At 53.7% G+C, this 26,831-nt stretch overlaps 8 protein-coding genes across 8 annotated transcripts; 5 read left to right on the forward strand and 3 right to left on the reverse strand.

Annotated features, from left to right (window-relative positions):
* Positions 1-18: 18 nt before the first annotated feature.
* On the forward strand, positions 19-1,378 carry ASPACDRAFT_1851934 (mitochondrial 37S ribosomal protein uS15m). Its single transcript, XM_020197222.1, has 2 exons — positions 19-150; positions 231-1,378. The coding sequence occupies exons 1-2, from the start codon at positions 105-107 to the stop codon at positions 1,082-1,084; spliced, it is 900 nt and encodes a 299-aa protein (XP_020061322.1). The 5' UTR covers positions 19-104; the 3' UTR covers positions 1,085-1,378.
* A 1,178-nt stretch (positions 1,379-2,556) lies between these two features.
* Positions 2,557-5,738, forward strand: ASPACDRAFT_38548 (uncharacterized protein; the record flags this gene model as incomplete). Its single annotated transcript, XM_020200459.1, has 4 exons — positions 2,557-3,400; positions 3,492-4,016; positions 4,067-5,144; positions 5,213-5,738. The coding sequence occupies 4 exons, from the start codon at positions 2,557-2,559 to the stop codon at positions 5,736-5,738; spliced, it is 2,973 nt and encodes a 990-aa protein (XP_020061323.1).
* An 820-nt stretch (positions 5,739-6,558) lies between these two features.
* spb4 (ATP-dependent RNA helicase SPB4) lies at positions 6,559-8,807 on the reverse strand. Its single transcript, XM_020195447.1, has 3 exons — positions 8,438-8,807; positions 7,871-8,380; positions 6,559-7,806 (listed from the first exon to the last, which is right to left on the reverse strand). Exons 1-3 carry the CDS (start codon positions 8,725-8,727, stop codon positions 6,663-6,665), a joined length of 1,944 nt encoding a protein of 647 aa, XP_020061324.1. The 5' UTR covers positions 8,728-8,807; the 3' UTR covers positions 6,559-6,662.
* Positions 8,808-9,344: 537 nt separating this feature from the next.
* On the forward strand, positions 9,345-10,505 carry ASPACDRAFT_56392 (diacylglycerol/polyprenol kinase family protein; the record flags this gene model as incomplete). Its single annotated transcript, XM_020203125.1, has 1 exon — positions 9,345-10,505. One exon carries the CDS (start codon positions 9,345-9,347, stop codon positions 10,503-10,505), a length of 1,161 nt encoding a protein of 386 aa, XP_020061325.1.
* A 4,538-nt stretch (positions 10,506-15,043) lies between these two features.
* Positions 15,044-16,880, reverse strand: ASPACDRAFT_38551 (crossover junction endodeoxyribonuclease; the record flags this gene model as incomplete). The annotated part of the gene is made up of 2 exons (XM_020200460.1): positions 15,044-16,685; positions 16,867-16,880. 2 exons carry the CDS (start codon positions 16,878-16,880, stop codon positions 15,044-15,046), a joined length of 1,656 nt encoding a protein of 551 aa, XP_020061326.1.
* Positions 16,881-17,393: 513 nt separating this feature from the next.
* ASPACDRAFT_1861933 (putative actin-related protein RO7) lies at positions 17,394-19,310 on the forward strand (the record flags this gene model as incomplete). Its single annotated transcript, XM_020197790.1, has 2 exons — positions 17,394-18,761; positions 18,915-19,310. The coding sequence occupies 2 exons, from the start codon at positions 17,394-17,396 to the stop codon at positions 19,308-19,310; spliced, it is 1,764 nt and encodes a 587-aa protein (XP_020061327.1).
* A 187-nt stretch (positions 19,311-19,497) lies between these two features.
* Positions 19,498-21,078, reverse strand: ASPACDRAFT_74519 (aldose epimerase family protein). The gene has a single exon (XM_020204237.1). The coding sequence runs from the start codon at positions 20,966-20,968 to the stop codon at positions 19,754-19,756; it is 1,215 nt and encodes a 404-aa protein (XP_020061328.1). The 5' UTR covers positions 20,969-21,078; the 3' UTR covers positions 19,498-19,753.
* Positions 21,079-22,526: 1,448 nt separating this feature from the next.
* On the forward strand, positions 22,527-25,994 carry ASPACDRAFT_717 (putative AT DNA binding protein; the record flags this gene model as incomplete). Its single annotated transcript, XM_020204078.1, has 1 exon — positions 22,527-25,994. A coding segment is annotated over one exon (3,468 nt), but the record flags the coding sequence as incomplete, so codon positions are not given.
* Positions 25,995-26,831: the final 837 nt, after the last annotated feature.

Genomic DNA, 26,831 nt, shown 5'->3' on the forward strand with positions numbered 1-26,831 from the left:
GAGAAAGTTCAGCGCGCCTGTGCTGGTTGACGGGCCTTAGATGCGAAGAAGCTCCGGTTTGTTCTACGACCATTGCCAGTGCTCGCCGTCTCAGGCTTCCAACCATGTCTCCTCGCTTGCTTCTTCAGTCCTCCCTCAGGGCTTTCACTGGTATGTCTTCACTCCTCCTTCACCACTTCCGCCTTGGTCGGTCGCCAATTCCTCTCTAACTTGTGTGCTGTTGATACCAGGCTCTTCCTCCATTCAGAGTCCGCTCGCCGCCCTATCCCTCACCCCTTCCAAGACCACAATCAGAGCCGGTTCTGCAGAGGCAAGAGAACGTCGCAGACATGACCCATTCTTGACCGCTCAGTCGCGCCAGCGCAAGGCAGCCAACCTCTCTCGCCGACAAGCTCTCGCCCAGGAACGTGAACAAGCTTTGGGAGACCCCGTCAAAAGCGCACCTACCCCCTTCATCCAAGAATTGCAGGAGACCCAGACGCGCTCCGAGAATGCCCCCCCCAACTTCTTCGTGAAACCGGCCGAACTACAGAGTGCTCTCGACCATTCGAAGGATTTGACTTCTCCTCTCGTGAACCCGGACCGCGATACCGCCGACCCTCAGCTTGAGATGGAGCAAGCTGAGCAACACAATAAGCAGCACCAGAATGCATTGGAAGCCATGAATCGTATCTTGAAACTTGATAACGGAAACAATCAAGATCGCATGCGCCTTAACATCCAGAAATGTATCGAGACCTTTGGTCGGCACAACACGGACCAGACATTGCCCCCCAAACCAGCTAGCGTGTCCCTCGACTCTGCAACTGCTCCTCCCGAAAAGCTTCCCCGGATCGGGGCTGATACTGGCTCCCCAGAAGTGCAGGTGGCTATCTTGACCGCCAAGATCATCAATCTGTCCAGACATCTTGAGACGACCAACAAGGACAAGCACAACAAACGCAACCTGCGTCTCCTCGTGCACAAGCGGCAGAAGCTTCTCCGCTATCTGCGACGAAAGGAGCGTGGAGGTCCCAGATGGCAGAACCTGGTTCAGACTCTCGGCCTCTCCGACGCTGCTTGGCAGGGTGAGATCAGCATGTAATCGGGACTCTGCCGGCGTTTGTATTCTATAATTTCTTTTGACCATCCTCTTCCCAACCTATCCCTTTGGCGTATATCAACCTCATGATTTTGTCTCTGAAACCGTTCCTCTCTCACACCAACCTGGCGATTATGGCAGGGAGCCGGCGAAACTGTTTTCATCTAGTGCCACCTCACTCCAGCGATTTCTGGTCGTTCCAAGATCATCGCTGTGTACTGTACAAATATTGCTATCGTTTTCCACGACTTAGAATTAACTTGCATGGAATGCGACTTCTCATTGCCTCTGCTCTCTAAACAATGAGTCCGCGACTTGTAGTACGAACTGGTGTAACTGACTAGACACATTTCTTTACTGCGCTAAGCCACTCCACAGCCTGCATTCCTTATAATTCATGTACAAGTCTTTCAGATCAGGGTATAGTATGACCCTTTCATGCCTGATGTCTTCATAACGATATTACTGAGTAATCTGGACTGATTGGGAATCCGCGGCGACATTGGGGTTGCCGACGGCGCCACCGCCTTATCAATTCTGCCGGGACGTCACTCCCTCGAGCCGCAAATTTCCCGCGCGGTCGAGTGAATATTCACTTCACTGCCATCTTCTCATCCATCACCAGATGCTATAGCTTTGCTTGCTCCGGTAGTGAATGTTGCCAGCTGCCCCGCGGGTCCACGGCCCACACGCGCCATAAAACTATAACAACAGAATAATAACACAACCCACCCACCCAGTGAGTTTTGTTTTCTTTCCTTCCTCTCATGCTCTTCCCTTCTCACCCTCTCTACCACATCCTCGCTCTCCTCTCTACTTGTTTCGCACTTCGCAAAAGTGTTAATATACACACAAACAATTGCTCTTTTGCGCTTGAAACATAGCCCTCCTTTTTCTTTGTCTGTTCTCACCTGTGCTTGACTTCCTGCCTCGCAGTGTTAGCAGAGTCGGAATCCCGTCGCGCTTTCCCTTCGCTCTTTCTCTCTCTGCCCATCCTACACTCCACCCTCTCTTCCTGTCACCTCTACCCTCATCACTTCTTTGTGCCTGAAGACTCGAGCTTTATTCGACCTAGGCCTTGTTTTCCTGCCCCGACAACCTGTACTCTCCATCACTTCGCAATCACCATCATCTCTCTTCACGTGTGTTGATAATTCTCCCCTGTCGAACCCCTGCTGTGCTTGCTTCAGCTTGGGGTTCATATTTGACGCCACGAGACGGGCTCTCAACGCTGAAGCTGATTTGCAACTTGGGTCATTGTCTTGTTCTCTGTGCGCGCGAGAATCGCAACCCTGCCTATTTCGAATCCGCTATCCCCCATCTCTTTTCTTACCGTCGACCTGCGCTTCAGCTACCTCTTACTTTGGAAGATTTGCAAGGTCTTCTCGCATATTAAATTTATCAAGGGTGCTCACGTTAGTGCCGCGTCAACTTGAACACTTACCAATTATTGTTCACTTTCTCGAACAGTCAAAATGCGTACTCGCTCGCAGATGATGTCGCCTGGTGGCTTCGTCTCCCTAGATGACCACAATGTTGCTCGCCCCACTAGGTCAACCAGGAGCAACTCGCAGCAGTCCGCCGCCGCTGAAGAACAGCCCGCCCCTCGCCCGAAGGCCACGCGCGCCAAGAAAGCGTCTTCCACAACCACAAAAAAGGCTCGCAAGAAGAAGGCCTCTACAAAGAAGCGCACAACGCGCCAAACTACTCTCAAAAGTGGTCGATCCGATTCCGAGGAGACCGAACAGCACCAGACCGAAGAGAACGAGAACGCTGAACCCACCGCATCACAAGCGGAACCATCTCCACCGAAGAACGGTAGCACCGAAGTGGGCCAGAACTCTAACCCTGCAGATAGTGAGTCCCTTCCCAACAACACACAAAGCCCCCCGGCAAGAGAATTACCACAGACCTCCCGGGGACCAAGTGCTGCCTCGGAGGCCTCAACTAGCCCGGACCCGCATCTCTTTGAGAGGTCGCGGACCATGTCCGCCGGCTTCGGGTCTTCTGAGGCAGTCACGGTCCCTGGTGACCTGCCGGAGGAACCAGCTGCGATGGTGCCAATGGACCTCCAATCAGACGAGGTACCATCGGTGCCGTTTGTGGGCTCCCTGGGGGGAGCGGAGGGAGAGATCGAGATGCGTGGTACAGGTTCTGTATCATTCGCAAAACTCGAACTCGAACCTCTTCCTCCCGCAGGTAGTACCTTTCCTCCGGTCGGGGCCGGTCCACGTTCAATGAATCAGCGTAGGGCTGTGGACGTGCTTTCACCCGTGCCCGAGCACCTCGGGTTGGGTGAGAGCAACGGTCTCGCCACAGGTTCCCTTCAACAGGGGCCTGTTGGTTGCTCCGGCGGGTCTGGGGCATGGCACATACTCTTTCAAGAGAGCGGCGCTAATGTACAGCACAGACAAGAAGCGTCGTCGCCCAACCAATGAAGACGACAACGACAGAAACGACGGGGAGCCAACCACCCCCGCTGCGAATAAGCGGCGCAACCTTGGCATTCCCGGAAGTACTCCCTTCTCTCACGCCAGTCCGTTGCCTCGCCGTGTCACCGCCAACATCACCCCATTCTCGGAGAGACTTCGCCGCCGCAACGCCGAGTCGCATGGCCGCATTTACAGGACCAGCCTTCGCATCTCGCAATACCTTGCCCAGGAGGACGCTGACCGTCTCGCTTCTGAAAAAACCCCAGTTCCAGGAGAAGATATCTCGATTACTGAACCTTTCCCAAGCTTTGAGGATAACGAACTGCTCCAGGAAGGAGAGGCACAGGAACCGGAAACGGAATCGGAACCGACACAGCAACCTAGCACTCCGGACCGGCCTGCGAGTAGCTGGAGAATCCGCGGGCTACTGAATTCTGTCCCTCGCAGACTTTCTCGTCTCATTCCTACTTTTGGACGAACTCCCGAAAGAAATGAGATTCAAGGTATGCCTTCTTCATGGCTTGGTATTGTTTATTCCGCTTATGCTTGTTAGTGACGGCAGAACCAACAACCGAACCGCTCAACCGTACACAGCCTAGAGCCATCGTTCCTTCGAATAGAACAGTGTCTCCTACTCCCAAGACCAAGGGACCGACCCAACAGCCGCAGCGTGATCTCTCCTTTTCCCTGTTCCCTGCTACTATTGACAGGTCTCGCTACCTTGATGATAAACCTAAAGCCACCCCCAAGTCTGTCCAACAGACCACTGCCGAGGCTCCATCCAAAGCTCCCGAGTCTTCGGCCGATACAGCGAACCCCAAGGATTCTGTTGAATCCACCGCCGATGCCAGCATAACTCGAGGCCGCAGCCCTGCCCAAGGGGAGTCTAGCATCTCCACTCCAAGCCAGAAGAAGCGCAAGCGGGCCCCTTCCCCTGATGTGATCCCTAACCCGCCTGGATGCAGCTATGGAATGTACGAGGACTACTTCGTTATCTCTGACGATGAAGAAGACGAGGAGCCTGCACCCCCACAGACCGAACCCAAGAAACAAGACGTGAAAGGAAAGTCCGCCATTCGCAGTGTTCTCCGGTCCGAGCGTCCAGCTTCGAAGAAAGTTCGATTCGATGCGAGTCCCCAGGATACCCCATCCAAGCTTAGAATGAAGCCCCGTGCTACCGATCCGTATACTGGACAGCATTTCATCGGCATGGATCTGACTGGCGAATCGAGTAACTCATCCTCACCTCTGCCTCCGACCCACGCTTCACAGGCCGAACAGTCCACTGTTTACCCGGATCCGCGCAGTCGCCCAAGCTTCGTTCCCAATCGTGAAGGTACTTTTGAAACCCCCTATTCCGATACTTCTTCCGATGTCTCGGAAGAAGATACCCCAGCTCCTGGCTTTGTTCCCAATCGGGATGGTACTTTCGAGACTCCTTATTCTGACACCTCCTCGGAAGCTTCGGACGACGAGGCTACACCAGGTTTCGTTCCCAACCGCGCCGGTACATTCGAAACTCCCTATTCGGACCCCCCGTCGGAACCCAGTGCTTCTACCCCTGAATCTGTTCCCGATTCACAGACCATTTCGCCAATCGAAGCTCCTTCGCAGCATCACATTACCGAGAGGTACGTTCTTCATCTTTTCTTCATGAGCCCAGGCAAGGCACCGGCCTGCTAACCAATCTTCCATCTAGCACATCATCCGAAGAGACTCGCGCAACTCCGCAGCAGGCGCTTGTCCCTCCTACTACCCCAGCCAAGGTTGAAGATGATGCTCTTGCTCGAGTCCGCTCGCAAGCAGAGAAATACAAACCGAAGACGCCCAGTGGACTCCGCACTGCAAGCCGCTATTCGAGCCCTTTGACTCTTGCTACTACTCCTGACACAGTCTCCGTACCTATTGCTACTCCCAGCACAGTCCCCGTACCTGCCGCTAGTCCCGAGCGTGCATCCAGCCCCGAGGACTTTGGTGACGACCAATTTGCTCGCGATGCCCAGTGGCTCTATGAGAATTGCCCAACTGGAGACCTCTCCGAGCTTGTCTGGCCGGAAGCCGAGAATTATGAAGATATGGGCTTCAGTGCCGAGGCAGTTCGCATCGCCAACGAAATGTGGGATTCTTCAGTGGTCGACCACGCTTACGATAATATCTGGACGCCCGGCTTGGAAGCGTTCAGGCGCGAAATGGAGACTGGCTTTTCGCACGCCGCACTCGCATAAAACCTTCCCTAATAAATGATAATACTGAATCCGGTCGAAAGTTGTTCAGGGTATGGGATGTCGTTAGCTCTTCTTAATCACTCAGTCCACCATATTCGCCTTTACACCAAATCGTGGTCTTCCCGTCCAGTCGAAAATTGTTCAGGTTTTGGATTGTCGTTTGCTCTCTATCGCTCAGATCACCACATTCTTCCTCGCACCCAAACTCGTGGTCTGCTCATCTGGTCGAATGTTGTTCAGGTTTTGATTGTGGTCTCCTTATCATGGGTTCGGCCCATGGACTCGTCTTCTACGCCCCAAGATCGTGGTCGGCTCAAAATGGTTGTATGATGTTCAGGCGCAAGGTTGCTTAGTTCTTTTTTTATGATGCAAGTCATTGAATCCGTCTGCGCAGAATTGTGGCTAGCTTGATCTCGCCGAAGGTTGTTACAGGTTTTATATTACTGTTGTTCACTCCCGATGACGCAGGTTGTTGCAGACAATTCATCGTGGATTGTGGTCAAGCAAAGCGCTTAAAGGTTGCTTATGCTATGAGGTTTTGTCCTATCTGTGGTAGGAGCTGTTTTAGAAAGGTCTTGGGATACCATCACTGTTTTTGTTTTGTTTGGTTTGCGAAGCATTCCCGGTGTTGTCTGTATTAAGAATTGCTTTGCATGTATCAAGTGGCACTCTAGCGTCTTTATCATCCACACAGACAATCGATGTACAGTTCATAACCTTGTGATCAATTCATTTCCATGGGAGAAAATCTGAGTAGTCCATGAGAGTCGTTGTCTGCCTTCGATAGGCGAAGGGTAACTACTGCAGGGTTAAGTGATATGCGGGAAAGAGGATCATCTATTGGGCATCAGATTCTATAGACGTAGTAGACATGGTATCAAAATTATATAACGGTAGGAAGAAACCAGGTTACATGATGTCAGTTCAATCGAAACCTTCGAACTCGTCATCCTCCGCATTAGCATCACCCTTGCCCTCGGCCGCCTTAGCTGCGCGCCGCAGTCGACGTTCCTCTTCATTCTTGAGACGGAGTTGCTCCACCATCTGCTCTGTCTCGCGCGCCTTCTGCCGCTCTTCTTCAGTCATCTTCTCCCACCGGGTATGCTGGGCCCGTGCCTGCTTCACCTCTCTGCGCTTCTGCTTCTTGTTCCGCGTCTCGAGGTTCTTGCTCCAGGCGGAGGCGCTTTCGGTCGCCCGTCGCTTGTTGGAGGATTCGTCGCCCTCGTTAGCCGCCGCAGCTGCCGCCTGCTCGGCCCTCTCCTGCATTTCTTCCTTGCGGCGCTTCTCCCGCTGTTTATCCTTGTAGGTGAAGTTGTCCCAGTCCAGCGTGACGCCCAGTGTCCGGTCGCCCGTGAAGGACCGCAGCTCCGGCATCTTGGGCAACTTCAGCAGGGCCCACGCCTTGCCCAGCGCCTCCCAGTCGACGTCGGCGACGCGGAAGATGCTGCTGGCCTGATGCTTGCTGTAGCTTCGGAGCCAGCTGACGAATGCCTTCTGGCCCCGGTCATGCAGGGCCCGGTCGGCCAGCACGGCCTTGCGCGCCCGCTTGGTCGCGGCGGCGGCGTCGGCGTCGGAGACGGTGAGGGGCTTTGGGTACGGGACGACCGGCGTCTTGCGGACGTCGAGGAAGGAGACGTAGTCCTCCTCGCGGCCCGGGTGGAGCAGGACCACGCTCAGACCCTTCCGCCCCGCGCGGCCGGCGCGGCCACAGCGGTGGATGAAGGTCTTCGGATCGGAGGGCGGGTCGATCTGGACGACGAGGTCGACCGAGGGGATGTCCAGTCCTCGGGAGGCGACGTCGGTGGTGAGCAGGATGGCGGGCGTGTGGCAGTTGAGGAAGCGGGTGAAGTTCTTCTCGCGGACGTTGGCTTGGTGTTTGCCGTGCAGCGGGATCAGCTGGAAATCATCGCCCAAGATCAGAGGGAGAATGCCTGCGAGGTAGTCGACTCCCGAGCAGGTGGAAACGAAGAAGATGGTTTTCTGGGGGGTGGGTTCGACGGAGCGGAGGAGGGCGGGCAAGGTCGCAAATTTGTGTAAGGGAGGGGTGGTGAGGTAGGTCATTTGTAGACTGGTTGCATCATGTTTAGCATGTTAGCGGTACTGGGAGACAGTGATTGATCTAGAAAACTGACCTGGCCGGTGTTCGCTTATCCTGGGCTCCTGACGTGCCCTTGACTTTGACCATGACCTTGACCGGGTTGCGTAGACCGACTCGCACGATCTGGTCGACTGCCTCGCTGATACTGGCACTGAAAAGACCGGTGCGCCGTTGCTTGGGCAGTCGGCGCAGGATGTTCTGCAGTGTGTCCTTGAATCCCAAATCCAACAGTCGGTCGGCCTCGTCCATGACGAGCATTTCGAACGATGACTGCGGGCAATGTACGTGCGGAGAGGAGAGGAGCTCCAGTAACCGTCCTGGCGTCGAGACCAACACATTTGGGGACCGCTTCAAGAAGGTGCTCAAGTCCTCCGCGGGGGTCGTTGAACCGCCCAGGAGAAGCTGCGGCACAACCTTAAGGGCGGAGGAGAGGTGTTTGGGACGAGGCGCATCGGCGTCTTCGGCGGGGTTGAGCACGGAGGCAGATGGAGGGTGGAAAGCAAGCAACGAGGTCAGGACATTGTAGATCTGAGTGGCAAGTTCTCTGAAATAGATAATTAGCCCATGGCCGCAATCCTGTCCTGACTGAGATGGGACCTACCGTGTGGGAGAGATAATGATTGCGCCGACATGGTGCTTCTTGAGAGGCTCCTCCAATCGTAAAAGCTTCTCGACAACGGGGATCAGGAAAGACAAGGTCTTGCCACTGCCAGTGACTGCCTCCACCACCACATCCTTATGCGCCATGAATAGAGGAATGGCCGACGCCTGAACGGGGGTCATGCGCGTGAAGCCCATGGAGGAGACGGCGTCGAGCACCCATTCCGAGAGAGGGGGTGTCACTCCATCCCACGCTCTGGCAGATGTGCCAGGAGGAGGTTTAGGGGCCATGTTGAGTCCGCTGCTTGACGCTCAAATCTCGCCAAAGTAATTTGATAATTGATTGGACACCTCACACCGTTATCGATCTTTTCTTTTCTTCAGATTCAATCCTCCAGTTTTTTTCCCCTTATCGATTAGATACCGGAGGCGGTGGGGGGTTTCTGCCGTAAATACACGTGACCGCCTGCGGATTCGGCGGAAGCCAATCGGTTTCCAGGCTGAAATCGAAGCTGAACGAAAGTCTGGATATCTCCCACCTTAACTCATCCTCGATCCTAGTTGCTCTCCTTTCGGTGCAGTGAATTTCTCCTAAACCCTTACTGTACTGATCTTGTCTCCCGCGTGCTATGTCGATCCTTTGCTGAGCGTGAAACGTCATGCGCAACGGGGTGTCTGCCTGGTACTGTACATACGCCTGCAATCGACGCTGGCTGCTGTAAGCCACATTCCCTCGTCATCGTTGCACCTATTCGTCGTTCGACCTGCCCATCATTGCGTCGTTAGAAGCATTCGGCTCCCCTACACCGGGCTTTCGTGCTGCCCTCTTCGTCTACCTAACTCCGCGACCCTTGTCCGGCGCTATTTTGAAACCGGCCCTTCCACATTTCGTCATACCCGCGGTAGAGATGTCTACAAACCATGATGCCATTCCCGAGACTCCTCGTGTGATCTCGCCCTCTCCCACCCCCTCAGACCCGAGCTCGAGCTCGCGAGACTACTTCGGACCCACCACGCGCTCGGCTGCGCGTCGACAACGACTTGGTGAAGTGGCGGAGGAGACCAACAGCGACGCGGATGCGACTCTCAAGCGCTCACGGGCTCGTTCTCGGAGTCCTCCCAGCCCAGAATCAGCGCGAAAACGCAAACGCAAGTCCAACCCTAAACTTCCGACTGGGAAAGCCAAATCACCAACAACGAACGGTCATACCGCATCGAACAATGGGTACCTGTCGCCATTACTCAGGCCCAGTGGCGCTTGGGAGAGCATTTCGCGATCCCCTTCTCCTCTTGGTCTCATTCCTCTCCATAGCCGTTATCGCAGCTTCATCCACCGACATGAAATTCCGCGCAAGCTCTTACACGTCTCCATCGGCTTCCTCACACTACATTTGTACACACGAGGTATTCAACCGCTCGAAATAACCCCGTGGCTCTTTGGCGCTTTGGTCCCCATCGCTTCTGTCGACATCATTCGCCATCGTTCAGAGACAGTCAATAAGCTATATATCCGCTGTGTGGGAGCGTTGATGCGCGAGACAGAAGTTTCCGGTTACAATGGCGTCATCTGGTATCTGTTGGGCGCATATGCTGTCTTGCGCTTCCTTCCCAAGGATGTCGGTGTCATGAGCGTGCTGCTACTTAGTTGGTGTGACACTGCTGCTTCCACCTTCGGTCGTCTCTATGGCCGACACACCCCTCAGCTCCGCAAAGGCAAGAGCTTGGCGGGTACCTTGAGCGCCTGGCTGGTTGGGGTCATCACTGCTGCCGCTTTCTGGGGGTTCTTCGTCCCTTACATCGGGACTTTCCCCAACGATCCTGAAGGCTCTTTCATGTTTACCGGACGCCTCAACCTGATTCCTGCCTCAGTCAAGAATCTCCTCGGCTGGACTGCGGACACTTCCAGCGCTGTCCTGTCGGGTCCTCTGGCCCTTGGAGTCATGAGCGTTGTTTCCGGCTTGGTGGCTGCCGGTAGCGAGTTCATTGACTTGTTCGGCTGGGACGATAATCTGACAATCCCTGTTCTTAGCGGTGTCGGTTTGTGGGGCTTCCTCAAGGTCTTCGGCTGAGACAATTAGACTCCAAATCCCTAATTCCTTTCGGCGTTGGCCGTATTATCCCTTTCCTGTTCCATATTCCCCTTACTATATTTGCTAGAGGACAAATCCCGCCTGACGACCTCTCGTTTCTTTGTTAATATGATGCCGCGCAGCTATTTGTTCATCTTTACTTGCTTCTCTCTCCTCCACGCCTCGCCGATTATCCTACCCACTCTTCTATTGCCATTATTATCATTGTTCTCATTCACTCTAGTGATAACTGGTCAAAGGACACTTGCGGCCGGGGATCACTTCCTGACATACATGGGATGGACTGCTTTGTGATAAATGGATCTAGATAGATCTCCGAGTTCGTGATACCTGGGCGCTTGCAATTGATACCAACCCCTTCTTACTAATTCACTCAAATATCTCTTCTGTATGCTTGATGCTCCGCCTAATAGGATCAGCCTGGCTACTGGATGCATGCTTTCCATTCACCCAGGCTGTTGTTGCCAATGTGAATACCTGTCTACTAGAATAACATGCTACGGTATCTTGCGATGCGTTCCTGGTGCTGCCATATCTCGCCTACCTAGCACATTCAATCGTACTCTGGCTTTCAGGTCAATTTTCCTTTGTAACAATTCATTCCACATTGATGTACGTTCAATTGGTAAACTTGCATCCTCATTCATCGAGGAAGGTGAATATTTTCTATACACATATAAAGAACCGCCGTCTCCCTATTCCTCTCTTTCCTTTCCACAAACAATCTTCCATCCTCTTATCATTTTACAAAAGCTACCCACAATGTTTGATATCCTGGATCCATTCTCATATGACAGGCTTCCTGATCTCGCGAAGGCTCCTTTCATGGTACTCAGCTATCAACAGAATACTGTGCTTTATATCTACCTATTGTACAAGACCGACTAGCATCTGCAGGCCCTAGCAGACGGTTCCTACAAAAGCTCCGAGCGACTAAGCCCAGCCACGTACATCTTTGTCGTTTGAGGTATGCCTTGCCCAAAGTTGTATGCTAGCTAGGGCTCGTGGACATTTAGTCCTGGAATCGCACCAAATCATCAAGCTCCTCCAAAATTTCATCCGCAGAAGCGGAGACACAAAGCATGGGGAGAGAGAATGGGCGTCCCAAACCACACCGCGAGCGAGCCACATCATAATGCGGCGTGATGTTCATTATTGAATGGTAATGGATGGCGATGAGGTAGCGCGACCAGCTTAATCAAAGGAATCGTTCCAAGTCTCCGGATGCTGCTTGCGCAAATGTCATCCGCGGATGATTGAAGGACCAGAACAACTGGTAAGTACACCTTTGTCTTCATGTGATGCGTCCGTGGTTCTGACTAGTCCGCAATAGATAGGGATGGTATCGTGTCGCGCGAAAGAGGGTTGCAAAGAAGGAACGTATCGCAAAGAAGGAAGTGTCCCCCATCTTGAATTGTTGCCTGCGCGACATCAGCGGTCCTTCCAAACGTCTCATGCAACCATAATGAGAAGAAATGGAAAATGGAACCGTGGGCCTGTCATACAAAATTGATGGGATGAAGACCATCGTGTCGATGACTGGCCACCTTATGAAGTGAAACTCTGCGAGACATGGGTCTACCTGGCTGTGAAACTCCTTCCACGACATTGTTTTGCCACGCAGGATCAGAGTCACTTGCCCGTAAGCAGCGTGATGTTGCATTCATTCGCGGCAGGATTTGAGCTTTTCTGATTGCCACTGTATCGTCTAGCTACAGCAGTCCTAATTTGACTAGAGCCGTTGACAGTCCCTCACCTGAAGCACTCGCAAGAGGTCGCACTGGCAATGCTCGACACGTCCCGGACGCCGCCATCTTCTCAAGAGCATTCGTCAAGGTATGGGCCAATCTCAAATGGCTCGAGATGCGCACGCTGTGCAGTATGGAGCTCCTGACGTACGATCTACATGTCATAGCGATGTTTATAGAGCGTTGTGTGTCACCATGACAAGAGACCGAGAATCCTCCCAAACGTCTCGCGCACAATGTATCGGACAGCGATAGACTCAAGGTATTTGAGGATAGGATGGGCCAAATCTACAGAGAGTGAGTCACTCCCAAACATACAAAGCGCCCCCGGCCAGACGATCAGCACAGATCTTCTAGGATCCAAGGGCTGCCTCGGAGGCCTCAACTAGCCCGGAGCGGCCTCTCCTTGGGAGGTCGGGGCCATGCCTGTCGACTCCGGGTCTCATGAGGCAGCCACGGTTCCTAGTGAGCTGCCGGAGGAACCAGCCGCAGCGAAGAGAATTTAGTGGGTGTACCGGGAATATTGGCCGTGCCTGCCCTGCAGTATAGTAGGACTAGTATGTCGTCTTCACAAGCTGCAGTCTTACTCTGCATAATGCACACAGCATCGAATTGCTTCACTATGGCATCCTCGAGAATGCTACGGACAGTAGTCCTGCACCATCGACAGGCGAATCCACCTTCACCCAACACAACCGATGCATTAGCTCGTCACTCAGTGGGAAATATCCCGGGGTATCTAACTGTGGTTCGGTTCGAAACTGCCATTACCACGTCAAAAACCGATCCATGGTCCTCATACAGACGACCATCCCCAACTGATTTGGCCAAAGGGAACCACGGCGGATTTGATATCGGACACGCGGAAGAACGAGGTGGTCAGCGGTATGCCACTACGGTTGCGAATGCCCCCGCAATGATTACCGCAGGTACCACGCTACGCCGACTAGGGATCTGCCTGCACCAACAGTGACTTTTACAGCTACTGCCCCGATCGAAATCCAACCGTTACCAAGCCCATCCCAGTCATCGATCTAAGCGGTACCGACAATGAAGTTGCGGCGCGGCGCAACCTGGTTTGTCTCAGAGGCCAGGTCACCCATTGAGCTGCAATACAGAAAGAGAAGCTTCTCGGACCGAGCGAAGGACCATACGAAATTGGTAGGTGCCACGGGAAATGAATATAAGTCTATACAATTGAAGCTGATTCGGCAGGTTTGATCTGCAGTAGGGGGGACGGGACATGTGGCGTTTCTACTGTGTATAATACTACGTCCTACCGTTATGTATCCTACACTGTGTGTACATGATATGTATCCTCTATCTAAGGAGACATGAAAATAAACAACTTGTTGATCCTGACCATTACAGGCGACGCCATTGAATTGATGAACTTAGTCGGTCCATTGCTGGAAAAAAAACCTAGCAAGTTGTGAATAGTTCCTGAGGAGCATACATGAATCACCCGAATGATCCATACCAGTGGGTTTCTTAAATGTCTCGTTCTGGCTACGAAGTGTCTTCATTTTTCAGTATCTTCGAAGCGAACCACCGCCTCATCCTGCTCAGTTAGGGCTCGGCCGGGATTGGTCTCCTCCCCGCGGCGCCGATGGCGCGCCTGGTATGTCCCTGTTTGTTCTGTTTGTTTCCAAAATATATCTCGATGCACTATACCTATACTGTACACACAACCCTCGAGCAATGGAGCCGGAGGAGTACTATCAATCAGAAGGATATCCTTGTCCATGAAGCTGTCATTGGTAGAATTCGCACGTCCCTCATTTACATTATATGTTCGTAAAGGCTGAGAAAGGTACCTACCTGCCTTAAGAAGGAAGAGGGCGGGGGTTTCAGAGAACCCAGGTGATTCGCTCCTTTCAAGAGACGATGCGTACAGACAAGAAAGGCACAGCTTAGATTGTTTTGATGAGGTCGAACGTATACAGTTAATATCCGGCTGAATCTCTTTCTAGGGCAGAATCTTTCCCAGCCACAGACATCTATTAGATCTTGGTTTGTATAGTCATTTGATTATGTCTAGAATATCAGTTGTTTATCTTGACTATATAATGACGCACCTTGTACCCTAGGCTGTGACAGTCGCTGTCTTGAGTAACCCGCATTACATTTGTTGACCGTCTCTTCTAGGTGATTTTGATGCGACACGTCGCTCTCATCGGGATGGGGACGGTATGAGAACTGGAGTTTGGAACCGGGACTTAGCCGGTCACATCGTCTGGTGAAGCCTCTTGCAGGCGGCCTGATTGTCTTTCCATTTTCAGGAAGTCGAGTGAGACAATCTAGACGTGTTTGCTGACCAAGATAGCCAGAGCAAGGAAAGTTGAGTAGTGGCCCAATATTGTTGTCTTGTATTGTCCCATAGGACAAGACTATCGAAGGGTTTAGTCCTGATATATACTCCTGAGAGAGTCCATGTATATGGGAATCCTCCCGTCTGCCCAGCCGCAGTACGGTATATCATCCAAATCCAGTTAGACAAAGGGATCCTCAGCGAAGATTGCAAAGAGCTGGAGCGCTGGCTTTAAGCGGTACCGGCACAAGGTGTTGTTTCCTGAATGGGAAAACAAGCGGCGGAACACTCATTTGTAGCTCTAGCCACGGCGCAAGTTGCTGCACGACTTGGTAGTATAGGCAATCGATTCTTCAATATCCTTGCGTAGATCACAGTGTCGAGCACAGCGGAAAAGACCAGTTCTGCGACTGATCATGTGAGGAGATGATTGTTAGTGTCCTTTCGCAACGATGAATCTAAAGACCGGAATCATCTGTAATCTTCGCGAGTTGTAGGCGCTTGTCGCTTCCAATCTCCGAGCGCTCCTTTGTCAAAAATCCGTATTTCAAGATGCTTCCCTGCTTCATACCCGGGTCGATGACTTTCTTCCGCGGGCCCGTCTTACGTGTGGCCTTCTTCGGTGCGTTGGCTTTCTCCGCTTTCTCCGCTTCTGCCTTCTTCCACTTTTCCACAACGTCTGGAATCCCTATCGTTGCCAAGGTCTTGGAGATCCAGATCTTATCGGTGCTGTAAGGGTCGTACCGTTTTGTGACACGCCTTTTGATTGTTGTCTGGGGAGCAGGATCCGCGGTGTTCTCAAGCTCCTCTTCGTCTTCGTCGGCTGACGCAGTGGTTCCCGGCGAAGGCAAGGGAGGGTTTGGTTCTTCGGCCATGATGTCCAAGCCAACGACGTCGACGGGAACTATGTCAACCTGATATTCGGTCATACCATCTGTGCTATAGGTTTCTCGGCTCTTGTTGATTTTTTGCAGCATCGGCACTTCGCTGGTAGACAGTCTCGGCTGGTTTGCGGAGAAGGCCGAGGCCTGTTTTCCAAGGCGGAGTCTGTAGCAAACTAGAGGTTCGGCCAGTAGTTTGGTCACCTTTCTCGCACCGGAACGATACTTCCAGTCGAAGGTGTCAGCGGTGAACCTTCTCAGCTGCACCGCGTCAATCTCTTGGTCCCATGCATTCCTCAAGCGGTGCCGTAAAACATCGATCTCACTCTTTGTCGACACCACGGGCTTGGCATAATATGATAAAACAGTTTTGTCCGGGAATGTCTCCGGCACTCGGACAACCTTGTGCTTGGTCTGGAAGTAGCCGCTTTCGTTCTCCTCGAGCTCATATTGAAGTCTTTCTCTCCACTCGCTCAGCCGCTCCTCCATGTCGGGACCATTGGAATCGATGATCTCCAACAAATCTTCTCCGAAGCCCGCTCTGGCAATTTCGCCGGCCAGTTTGCTGCCACATTTCGGAACACCAGAGGGAAGGTAATCACCACCGCTTAGCATCGCAAACAAGATCATGCCTGCACGATCCAGCATCGCATTCGAAGGCGAGTTGATCAACATATTAGAAGGGTACGCAGCGCTGTCCATGCGATAGCATGTGACATGGGTCGCCGCCGCATTACCCGTACCGCTCTCTTTCGAGAAATTCATTACTGTAAACGTTGAACCAAACATCAGAGCATCAACGTCGTTGCTCATAACGGCATCAACCACTCCGACTTTTTGCAGCCTCGCGCACTCAGCTTCAGCCTCTCCGGGCGCATCGTGGCGTGGAAACCGGAACAAATCCACCATGATCTTCGACAGCCGAATGATCGGCGCACTCCCGTAACTGCGCGCGGCCACCGCGCGACCTCGTTTGAAAGGTGGCTTATGCTGTCCATCATATACAAAGAGCGGATGGATGGGCAGTGCCAGGATTTTCAGCAGCCGGTAGAATAAAGTGCGCAATTCGGGGTTTCGGCCGCCCCGACCGGCTTGCACCTGGAAGAGCCAGATGGAGATGTCCACTGCGACACGAATGGGTCTTGCATTGCGTTCCAAATGTCCTATCGCCAACCTGGACAAAGAAATTCGCTCTCCAGTACCAATCGCTTGGATAAGGCTTTAGTGTTGCTTAAAATTAGCAAAGAGGGACTGGGAGGAGTTGGTGGTTGACATGTCTATTTCTCTCGTGCGCTCACGTGCAGACGGGGAAAACGGAGATGGATTTGTTTGTCCTTCCTCGAGGGGAATCGGCAGCACGGAGAAAAGACGGGGGGGGGGGGTTTTCTGGTTTCACTCACCCTGGGATCCCCATTCCGACTGCGCTCTCGATTCCAGAGCTGTGTGCGACCAAAAGGATAGCCCAACCTACCACAGGCGGCACTCCAGAGAGCCACCCTGAAAGAACAGTAAATTGGAAAAGGGTAAGAGAGAAGAGAGGCCGACCGAACGGAGATGTGTTGTTGTTTTGACGGCGACCGACAACTGGGCGATTGGCGCGGCCCGATGTAGATCCGCCCGCCTTTGGAGATTCATGCGCTGTGTTGCTGCCCGCTCAATCAATCGCCTCGCTGCTTTCCCTGTCGCATTTAAGTCGGCCAATTTGCTCAATTGGCCCAAGGGATTGATTCACGGCTGGCTGACTGCCAAAAGGTCTTCCAAGTTGAAAGTCTCGCCGCAAAGGGAAGCATGATCGCTGCGTGTGACCCTCGGACCTCCAAACCTTCCCCGCGCTGTTAATTTGAGGAAAGAAGCCAGTACAACAAGAACGACATTAACGAACGACGCCCGGATTCCCCTCTAAGGAGGCTCAAAGACCACCTAAACCATGGCTAGCTCATCAATCACCAGTTCTGGATATGATGACAACAAGCGTCCCTTTTCCATGAGCAGTCTGCGCGGGACTCCGTCCTCCCCCCACACCCCGCAACATCACCTGCGATCCAACAACTCCTCCTTCGCCAGCACCACATCGAGCACTTCCTTCCGCGGCGAAGAAGATGCCATCATTTTTGAGCTTGGCGCCCGCTGGCTCCGGGCTGGCTTTGAGGGTGAAAGCGTCCCAATGTGTGTGGTAGGCTGCGGCCCCGAAGAATGCCGCCGCGTGGGCGACTACCGCGGCTGGTTGAAGACGAACAACCCAGATACCGACCCGGCACAGTCGCGCCCGCTTGTCAACCCAGAAGACTGGGCGAGCGCCTACGAGCTCTGGAAGATGGACCTTCGGGGGGCCGACCTGGGCCTTGTGGAGGACAAGATCGAGCGGGTGTTCCGAGAGACCTACAACAAATACCTGTTGACGGACGCGGGCACGTCGCGACTGGTGCTGGTGCTCCCCGCCATCATGCCGCACCCGTTGCTGTCGGCCATGCTGTCGACGCTTTTCAGTCGGTGGCGGTTCCCGAGCATCACGTTGTTGACTAGTGCTACGATGGCGGCGACAGCGGCCGGGGTGCGCTCCGCCCTGGTGGTGGATATCGGCTGGGCGGAGACGGTGGTCACGGGGGTGTATGAGTATCGCGAGATCGCCATCAAGCGGAGCACACGGGCTATGAAAGCCCTGCTGCAAGAGACGGGTCGAATGCTCACAAGTATCCCAACGGCGCGGCGAGGTGTTGTCTCGCAATCAGCACCGGGCGACAGTGGAATATCGGTCCGCTTCGAGTTCTGCGAAGAGGTCGCCAGCAGATTTCTATGGTGCAGGCCCCGGGAGAGTCCCTCATCAGCAGATTTGCAGCAGCAGCAGCAGCAGCAACCACAACCCAACGACAGCGAAACCGAGCCCACCACACAACATCCCCCACTCTCTTCCCTCTTGCAACGGACAGTGGAGATCCCGTCCCCCTCGAACCCAGGATCTACCTACATCAACCTCCCCTTCTCCACGTTCAGCGAACCCGTCGAAAGCGTCCTCTTTGCTGCTGGTACAGCAGACTGCGAGCTCGACGACGAAGAAAAGCCTCTCCCGCTCCTGATCTATAATGCCCTACTTGCCCTGCCGCCCGACGCCCGCGGCACCTGCATGTCACGCATCATCTTCACCGGCGGCGGCGCCAACATCCCCGGCATCCGCCAACGAATCCTGGCGGACGTTGCAGCCCTTGTCGCCGAACACGGCTGGTCGCCCGTCCGCGGTAAAGTCATTGAACAACAACGACGCAAGCTTGCTAACCCCCGAATCACCCCTTCATCTCAAGTTCAAGCCTCCCCTCAAAATCCAGCACCTCCTCTGACAACGGACCCCAGCGAGGAACACCACCCTGTCCCGTCGAACGATACACCCACGGAGACGAAGTCTCCCGAACCACCAACCCACCAACCAGAACCAAAGCCAGACTCAGCCACAGAGACCCCCAAGCAACAACAGCAGCAGCAGCAGCAGCAGCAGCAAATCCCCGAAGGCCCCCCCAAAACCTCGGACGAAGAGAACCTCGAAGACCCCATCGAGCAGAAAATCCGGCGGAACAACCGCGACCGCGACCGCGACGCGCTCCCGCCGTCCGTACAGGGGGTGCTGCGCGAGGTCGAATCGCTGGGCCCCTGGGCCGGGGCGAGCTTGACCACCAGCCTCAAGATCCGGGGTCTGGTGGAGATCGAGCGCGAGAAGTACCTTCAGCATGGTCTTGCGGGGGCAACTCGCGACTTCGAGACCCACGGGCACCACGTCCCCGATCGGCGGTCGGGGTTGAGGGCCGGAGGCGGCGGGGATCGGTCGAGTTGGACGCTGGCGGGATGGGGGCAGTAGACTTCATCGGTTACAGTCGGTCCTCGTTTGCATTAAATTTCTTAGCACTGACTGCGTTGTTTGTATACCCATTTCCTTCTACAGTGCTGTGTACTCCGTTGATTAGACTTGAGCGTTTCCTTTAATCTATGAATAAGTAGGGGGTTTATCCTCTTTTGAGTGGGACGATGAGGTCGATGAGCTAGAGGGCTTAAGGATGAGTGTTGCAACCTACGGTGACTAGTTAGACCTAAGTTGGAGGTCCCTAAGATCATTTTATGTACATGGTTGCAGAGATTCTACATCAAAAAGGATAGTTTCAAGAGCCAAGGAGGTAAGACCAAGTGTCATAGAAAGATGCCTCGAGAAAACATTGTTCTTTTTGGCGTCGCTAAAAAAGAAGAATATTCAAGCAATCAAGCAAAACTTGTTTTCGCCAGCCCCGCAGCAGCAGCAGCAGCAGCCTAGACGGTGCCGAATCGGTAGGTGGCATAGTTGACGGCCGGGCCGGTCTCAGGCGAGTAGATCTGATCCGACAGCTGGCCCCACTCCGGGTTGTTGATGCCGTCGATCCAGCCCTCCGTCTCGATCACCAGACAGCCGTACTTGTTGACGTACTCGGCGCCGTCGATGCCCTCTTCCTTGTTGAGCTTGATCTGGGAGTCCTTGATGGGAATAGTGCCGTTCTGGCCGTTGCAGGAGTAGATCTGCAGGGCTTGCTGGTTGGTGGCGACCTCCAGGCTGATGCCGGTGGTGCTGGAGTTCAGGCGCACGATGGGTACGATGGAATTGGGGGCGGTGTACTGCGTAGGACGGTCGACAATGAAGCAGTTGTCGTACCCGGTGCAGTTGGAGCCGCAGAGGTGAACGGCCTCGTCGATGTCCTGACCGACCAGTTTGCCTGCAGTGAAGTCCGCAGAGCCATTGTAGGCGGTGTTGACGTCGAGGATGCTGCCGTCAGGAATCAGGATCCCGTCGGTGCCGATCAGGCGCTTGGAGAGAGGCAGTTGGAGCCAGGTGTCGTCGAGGATGGTCTCATTTTTGAACGCATTCAGATTCCAGTAGATGTGGTTGGCAAGCATGATAGGGGTGGTTTCCGTCAGAGCCAGAGCGACCAGTTTGGTGGTCAATTGGGGCAAGCCCTCTGGATTCTCGTTGGTGGCCTCGGTCTGGACACTGAACGTGGCATGGGTGATCACATCGCCCGGAAAATCCTCAAAGGCACGGTCAACCAGAGTGAAGGTGATGGACGAGTTGGAGTACGCGGTGACGGTCCAGTTGCGGCCATCATAACCCAGTGGACCTCCGTGGAGGGTGTCTTTGCCGCCATTCTCGTTCTCAGGAATATGATATTCCTCGGTGCCAATTGAGAACGTGCCGTTCTTGATGCGGTTGGCATATCGGCCGACAACGGCCCCAAAGAAAGTGCGGTTGGTCTCCGTGTCTTGAAGGTACCGCTTTGGATCATCGTAGCCTACAACCACATCCTGGAAATTCCCATTGCGGTCTGGGACTTTGAGCGATGTCAAGCGTGCACCGTAAGGGATCAGAGTTGCACTGATGTTCTTTGCACTGATGGTGTAGGCCTTGAATGGGTCTGTTGTCGTCACTGCCACTGCAGCCTGGGACAGTACAGGCAGCCCATAGAGGGCGGTGGAAAGGTAGCTCTTGAGATGCATTCTGATTCCGAGTAGAGTGGTGACCGCAAGGCACAGGCAGCAGTACAGGAACAAAATCCGGGGAGTGATACGGGCAGGGCAGAGGGTGGAACGGAAACAACCGAGCAGCTGGGGAATTCCCTGGCGGGTTGTGGAGGAAGGTCCCATCGTTCTATTTAACTACTCCACATTAGGGCTCTTCTACCTCATGATGGCGCGCCTGACCGCCGGCGGAGGGGGCGGGGGTGGCAGCAGCACGCAGGAACTGGGGTAGGAATGCCGCTACTGGTGCTCATGGTTAGCCCATGTCGTCAATTGTCCGACGGGGGGGGAGGCATCGTCATCTTACCCGCAGATTGGGGACGGTGTAAAAGTCAACCTGTCAGGGGAACAGATGCCAAGTATGTGGAGAGCTAATCAAGCTACACCTCGAAAAGCCAAAGCTCTGTTGCCCGGGGGGTTGGGGGATTGGGGGATTGGGAGCAAGGGTGACGGGAAAAGTTGGTCCGCGTCTGACCACCTTAGCTCCAGATCTAGAGATGACGCGAAAGCCCGGGATGCAAAGTGAGGGGGAGGCGGGAGAGGAAGATGCAAGCGATGATGAGATCAGACCGGAAGGAGAAAGGTAGGAATTGGTAGAGTAGAGAGCAGGGATCGTGACAGTCACGGTAGTTAGTCTAGTAGTGTAGGATGAAGCCACGGGAATGGAGCAAATCAGCCTAAGGGACAGAAAAGGGGGTCCAAGCCACGGGGTGAGTTAGTGCCACTTAGTGGTGGAAGGCACTAGTCCGGTTCGGGCATATTCCGGTGGGGGAATTGGTTTGCGGGGAAATGGCAAGCGTCCCGTCGATCATCTAAGCTTGCGATGCTTACATACACCTCCTCTGTAGTTAACGTTACTACCTATGCCACATGTCTGCTCCCCGTAAGGTACTCTACTCTGGTCTACCCGGGTACTCTACGCTCTCTGACCCATGTTGTTGCGGATTTACGTTGACAAGCTTCGGTGCAGTGCCGATTGCCGAGCTGGGCACTGGTCAGTGAATAGTGTAGTACTCGAGTACCAGTATACCGGTTAAACCATGGCGTGATGTTGCATGAGGCTTGAGCTAGCCTGTAAGCGAGTGGTCTCTCTTCCAGCAAGTCGAATAAAGGATCTGGTTATAATATAGGTAGGTGGTGAGCTATCCGTCGAGGCGTATGCATGGGAAGCTATTGGTAGCCTGAGGCATCAGAATGGAAAGGAACAACCTACCGCCCGCTTACCTAGTGCCTAGTTCCTCAGGCCTCCAAAAGTCCGCCCTGCCTGATCGGGAGACTTGTTTATGTTATGCGTGGATAAGCACGCAAATTCCCCCCTTACCCTGCCCTTAGATCTACAATTGAGTCTACTCTGGACTGTGAGAAAACGCCTTTGGCTTCTTATTTGTTGAATTTCCCCACGAAATGTCGACCGCCAGATAGCGCCCGACGGTGGTGTATCCTCTCTTTCAATGAGACGCGACGGGCGGACTCGAGAGTCGCCCCTCCCATGGTCTGCGAGCTGCGTTCATAACCCGATATGTCCTCTCGCACCTCGAGTTCCTCCTCTCCCGACATTCTTGGGCCATCTGGCGATAGTGATTATCTAATCTCCTCGCCCTTCAAACCGTTCACTGGTCGTCAGAGCTTCATGTCGCCAGCTGACTTCAACCTCCTCCAGAGTCCGCGAACGACGAAACGGCAGAAGCGGTCGCGGCTCAACCTCACACCTGGCGCCCATTCTTTCGAGTTCAACGATGTCGTTCTTCCCGCTTCGCCCAACCTCAAACCGAATAGAAAACAGAAAGCTTCATCTCCCGATAAACTCCAGTCCGACGGGAATGTCAGTCCGTGGAGGATTCGCGTGACTTTGGAAGCGACGCAAGACCAAGAGAACAACAACGATCACGGAAGTCCCACGCCAAAACGTCTGAGACCATCGACCATGGTCACAAAAATACCACTCAAGGATGAGTCCGAGCAGACACCACGGAGGCGTAGAGGCCGTCCAAGGAAGTCCGATACACTACTACTCGATGCGATACCAGCCGCAGGCAGCCCCGGTCATACCCCAGGTCCGCCCGGGTCTGCGCAGAAGCGAAAACGCGGTCGACCGAAAAAGACCCCGCTGAAGGAGGATGCGGTCACGCGACGCGAGCGGGATATAGGAACACTAGACATGGATACTCCGACCGCTGAGTCTCGATCGCGATGGAGTCCTCTGAACCTTGCTGGGGACGCAGGGTCGGATGAGGACGATGGTGGATCCCCCCAGGACGAAGAGAGGGTCGATATATTCGACGATGAACTCTCACCGGAGCAGTCTGCGGTGGTCAATCACGATAGCACTACTCCACGGGCGACATTTGAGCCCACATACGATACCCCACAAGTTGATCATCTAGACAACGAAGAATACAACTTGAACTCCACCCCATCTAAGATGCCGTCTCCCGTACGGGAATTGCAGTCCAGCTCGTCTAAAAGCACGTTGCATGCCGGTCATACACCCAGACCGCCGCGCCTATACCCTACCCCAACGACATCTTCGCCGGTCGCGGGAGAGGAAACAGTGGCGCAGTCCCAACGAACAGCTGCACCTAGCGGCAATCGCCGTACCCGTACATCATACGGCAGGAACGATCCGACGGACGAGCATAAAGAGTTCGACTCGATTATGGAAAGTGAAGGATTCAGTATGGTCTCCCTGGATACTCTTCCATCAGCCAAGCAACATGGCCTCGGTGGCGATAGCAATTCGAAGATCGCCAAGAATGCTCTCAAGCCGTTCCTGAAGCGAGAATCGAACGGCGTCCTCAGGCAGAGAACATCACTCGACCCTGAAACTCATGGCGGCAGTAAGCCCGTCTCTCACGCAGAGATAGAGCCAACACTGGAGCAACAGGTAGAAGACCACCATCGCACGCGCATCGCTCACTCCGTCGAATCTAATACCTCAATGCAACACGCATCAGATGGTAGATCAGCCTCCACAAGAAGCATCCGCCCTTCCTCTGCCGTTCCGACATTGCGTCCTGTCCAAGAAGGCCAGAGGCCATTACTCAGACTCGTCCGCATTATACGCGCCGGTATTGCTTTACAAGGTCCTCTTACAGAACTGAAGGAGGGGAAGCAGCGAACCTTACAGTATTCTGACTCCGCTCTAACCGCAAACCGACAACGCCTGCAACTTCTTTTCCAGGATCTGAACCCCCAGTCCCAACAAGTTCTGCAGGCAGGCTTGGCCTTCGGACAGCAACTTGCGAAGCAGAGACAAGTGGAACTAGAAACATACCAACAGTCGCTGGTCGCAGACGCCAAGACCAATGCCAGAACTGTATTACAGAGCAGAGAAGCCAGTTTTTCAAAGTCACCTCAGCCGGCGCTGAGTGCGGCAGATTTTGATACTCCCGGCTCCGTCATGAGGCGACGGATGGAGGAGTGGCAACGTGAGAGGGAGGCCATCAGTCGGGAAATTCAGATGGCGAATTCTAGTCAAGTCATTGTCATCGACAGCGACAGGAGTGACCAATCAGACCTTGCAGCCGAACAAGACGAAGAGTGGAACGAGGATGACGGCTTCGATAATGAACCCGAAGAGGCACCCAGCCAGGATGGGTACGTAGAGGCAGAGCAAGCGAACGAGGAAGATGACGACGAGGGTTATGAAGACATCTGGCAGCAGGAAGCAATGGAACAAGGCAACCAATCACATCGCTTGTCTATGCTTGACAATGATAAAAATGACCTGCACCCTAGGCAGGATGAGTCGAGCCCATGGAAAACTGGCTGGACCCCGGCCCGCAGTCAGACGGGGCGACTATACTCTCCGGCTCACTGGACCAAGGAGCAGGACACAGTGCCATTTCTCGGTCGTTCGCGGGTCAAGCAGTTGCGCGAGGAAAATGTTGACCTCACAAATTTGTATCGAGGAGATCCTACCCCGAAGCGTCGCCGTTACTACTATGGAGAAGGTAGTCCTTCGAGTGATGCGAGCCAATCACAGTCTGAAGGTGGTTCGCCATCAAACCAAGCATCTCACAGGCAAGGTGTTCACGAACATGCGTCTGAACATGATCGGCTGTCAGAACACTCGATAGAGCTGAGCTCGCACAGTGACTTGGAAGAAGGGACGTTTCAGATAGATCCCACCACTAGGTTGGAGATGGCCAGGCAGAATAGTGGACGAGAAAACATGAGAGACGATGTTGAAAGTCTTGCCGATGCCGCTGCAGCCGAGGGACAATACTTTCAAGCTGCAACTGACAACACCCCCGATCCTCCACGACGAGCCAGCCCGGACAACCAAGCATCATCCTGGTTTCAAAAAATCACTAGCCTGACACCTGGATGGCTCAAAGCGCCCAAGTCTTTCCGGCCAGCTTCCCCAAGGGAGGAAAACCCAGTTGTATACGAGGAGGAAGCAGTAACCACGACAAAATCAAGACGCGCTCGTGATGAGTTTGAGTCGAAACGCTTGGAGGGCGTCCCAGGACCATCATCTCACTTTGCAGAGCCAGGAGATGAGCAACAAACCTCTCCGGATCGCAGATCTTATGGATCACTGGACGATGCGCGGGACCCTTTTTACGAGGAAGTGAGGGAGATGAGGCACAAGCGGCAAGCAACTCGTTACTCCGGGCACTTTTCCAATGATCATTACCGTTTGTTGCATAACCTCTATCGCTTGTCTAAGAAACACCCTGAGCGCTTCCCTTATTATCCGGCTCCTGGTCGGACCGACATTATTGGAGATTGGATCTGGACTTCAGACGGGGTCTTTGGAGTCCCAGTCACGGAGGATCAGTTTGCGATCATCGACAGGTTCGCACAGCAAGTCTCTCGTGACGACATCAGGGCCGGCGGTACAGGACAGATTACTTGGACAGAGGCCGACTTGCATAGAAGATTGATCAGCATTATCATAGGCGAACAGATCAGAAAGGAACGGCGACCTATGCGCTACAGGGATCATCCGGGGATAGGCAACTCTCAAAGCAGGGACACAGTCTATGAGACGTGGCGCAGATAAAGGCCCAGAGTTGCAGGCTGCTGGTCACTGACGTGCAAACCCCGATGCACAGATTTTATGGAACTCAAGACTCCGCTGGCACATTGACTACTGTACGCTGCACTGACTTCTATTCTTGTTGCATATTATCGGGTCGTTACGGAGTGGCAAAGCCGCGACCGGATCTTCTTGGGTTCGCATTGAGCTGGCACGCTGACTTTTCCATCATTGACTTTTCTTTTGGCGCTGTTCTTGTATAGCACGTACTTTTGTACATGTACTATACCCCCTTTGCTTGTTTGGGTTCTTTTTTCTTAGGTTGGGCTTATGGAATTGGCGGAGGACGAGTCAGCTGCCAGAGAATTCTTGCCTCTTATTACAATTTGGGTTGAATTACTGTGACATCATTGGTGTATGGGATTTGACTTTTCGCGTTGCAGCGTGTCTTACAATCTGGGTCGAAGACCTTGTTCTGTTTGTCGACTTACCTTGCGACTACCATGTATAGGAGGGAAAAGCCCAAGTATGTACTCCGTACGTACATTTGACAAATTCTTCTCGTGCGGAGGGTGATTCTGCCGAGTCGATTGTTTGCCCTGCAACGGTTACCTTCCTTTCTTCTGAGCAATTCCATGCTGTTCCCCGATGGAGTCAGTGTGTGTACCACCCAAGGCCGGACCATGTGCCACGTTTCCTTGCTCCCCAAGATGCAGTCACTGAGGTGACACAAGGATTCGTAGGGTCGATGACATGCCTGACCAGTCCCACTTGGTCTGTGATTGGATGCAGTTATTGTAGTTTCGACTGCGCTTCTGCAGGCATAATGATGGGTGCCAGCCAAGCACACACAAA

The sequence above is a fragment of the Aspergillus aculeatus genome, assembly GCF_001890905.1.
Source record: "Aspergillus aculeatus ATCC 16872 unplaced genomic scaffold ASPACscaffold_1, whole genome shotgun sequence".
Taxonomy (NCBI): domain Eukaryota; kingdom Fungi; phylum Ascomycota; class Eurotiomycetes; order Eurotiales; family Aspergillaceae; genus Aspergillus; species Aspergillus aculeatus.

Coding starts and splice junctions, on each gene's coding strand:
- ASPACDRAFT_1851934 (XM_020197222.1), top strand. CDS start 105: ATGTCTCCTCGCTTGCTTCTTCAGTCCTCCCTCAGGGCTTTCACTG. Junction 151..230: donor CTCCCTCAGGGCTTTCACTG/GTATGTCTTCAC, acceptor TGTTGATACCAG/GCTCTTCCTCCATTCAGAGT.
- spb4 (XM_020195447.1), bottom strand. CDS start 8,727: ATGGCCCCTAAACCTCCTCCTGGCACATCTGCCAGAGCGTGGGATGGA. Junction 8,381..8,437: donor ATCATTATCTCTCCCACACG/GTAGGTCCCATC, acceptor TATCTATTTCAG/AGAACTTGCCACTCAGATCT. Junction 7,807..7,870: donor GATAAGCGAACACCGGCCAG/GTCAGTTTTCTA, acceptor TGATGCAACCAG/TCTACAAATGACCTACCTCA.
- ASPACDRAFT_74519 (XM_020204237.1), bottom strand. CDS start 20,968: ATGCATCTCAAGAGCTACCTTTCCACCGCCCTCTATGGGCTGCCTGTA.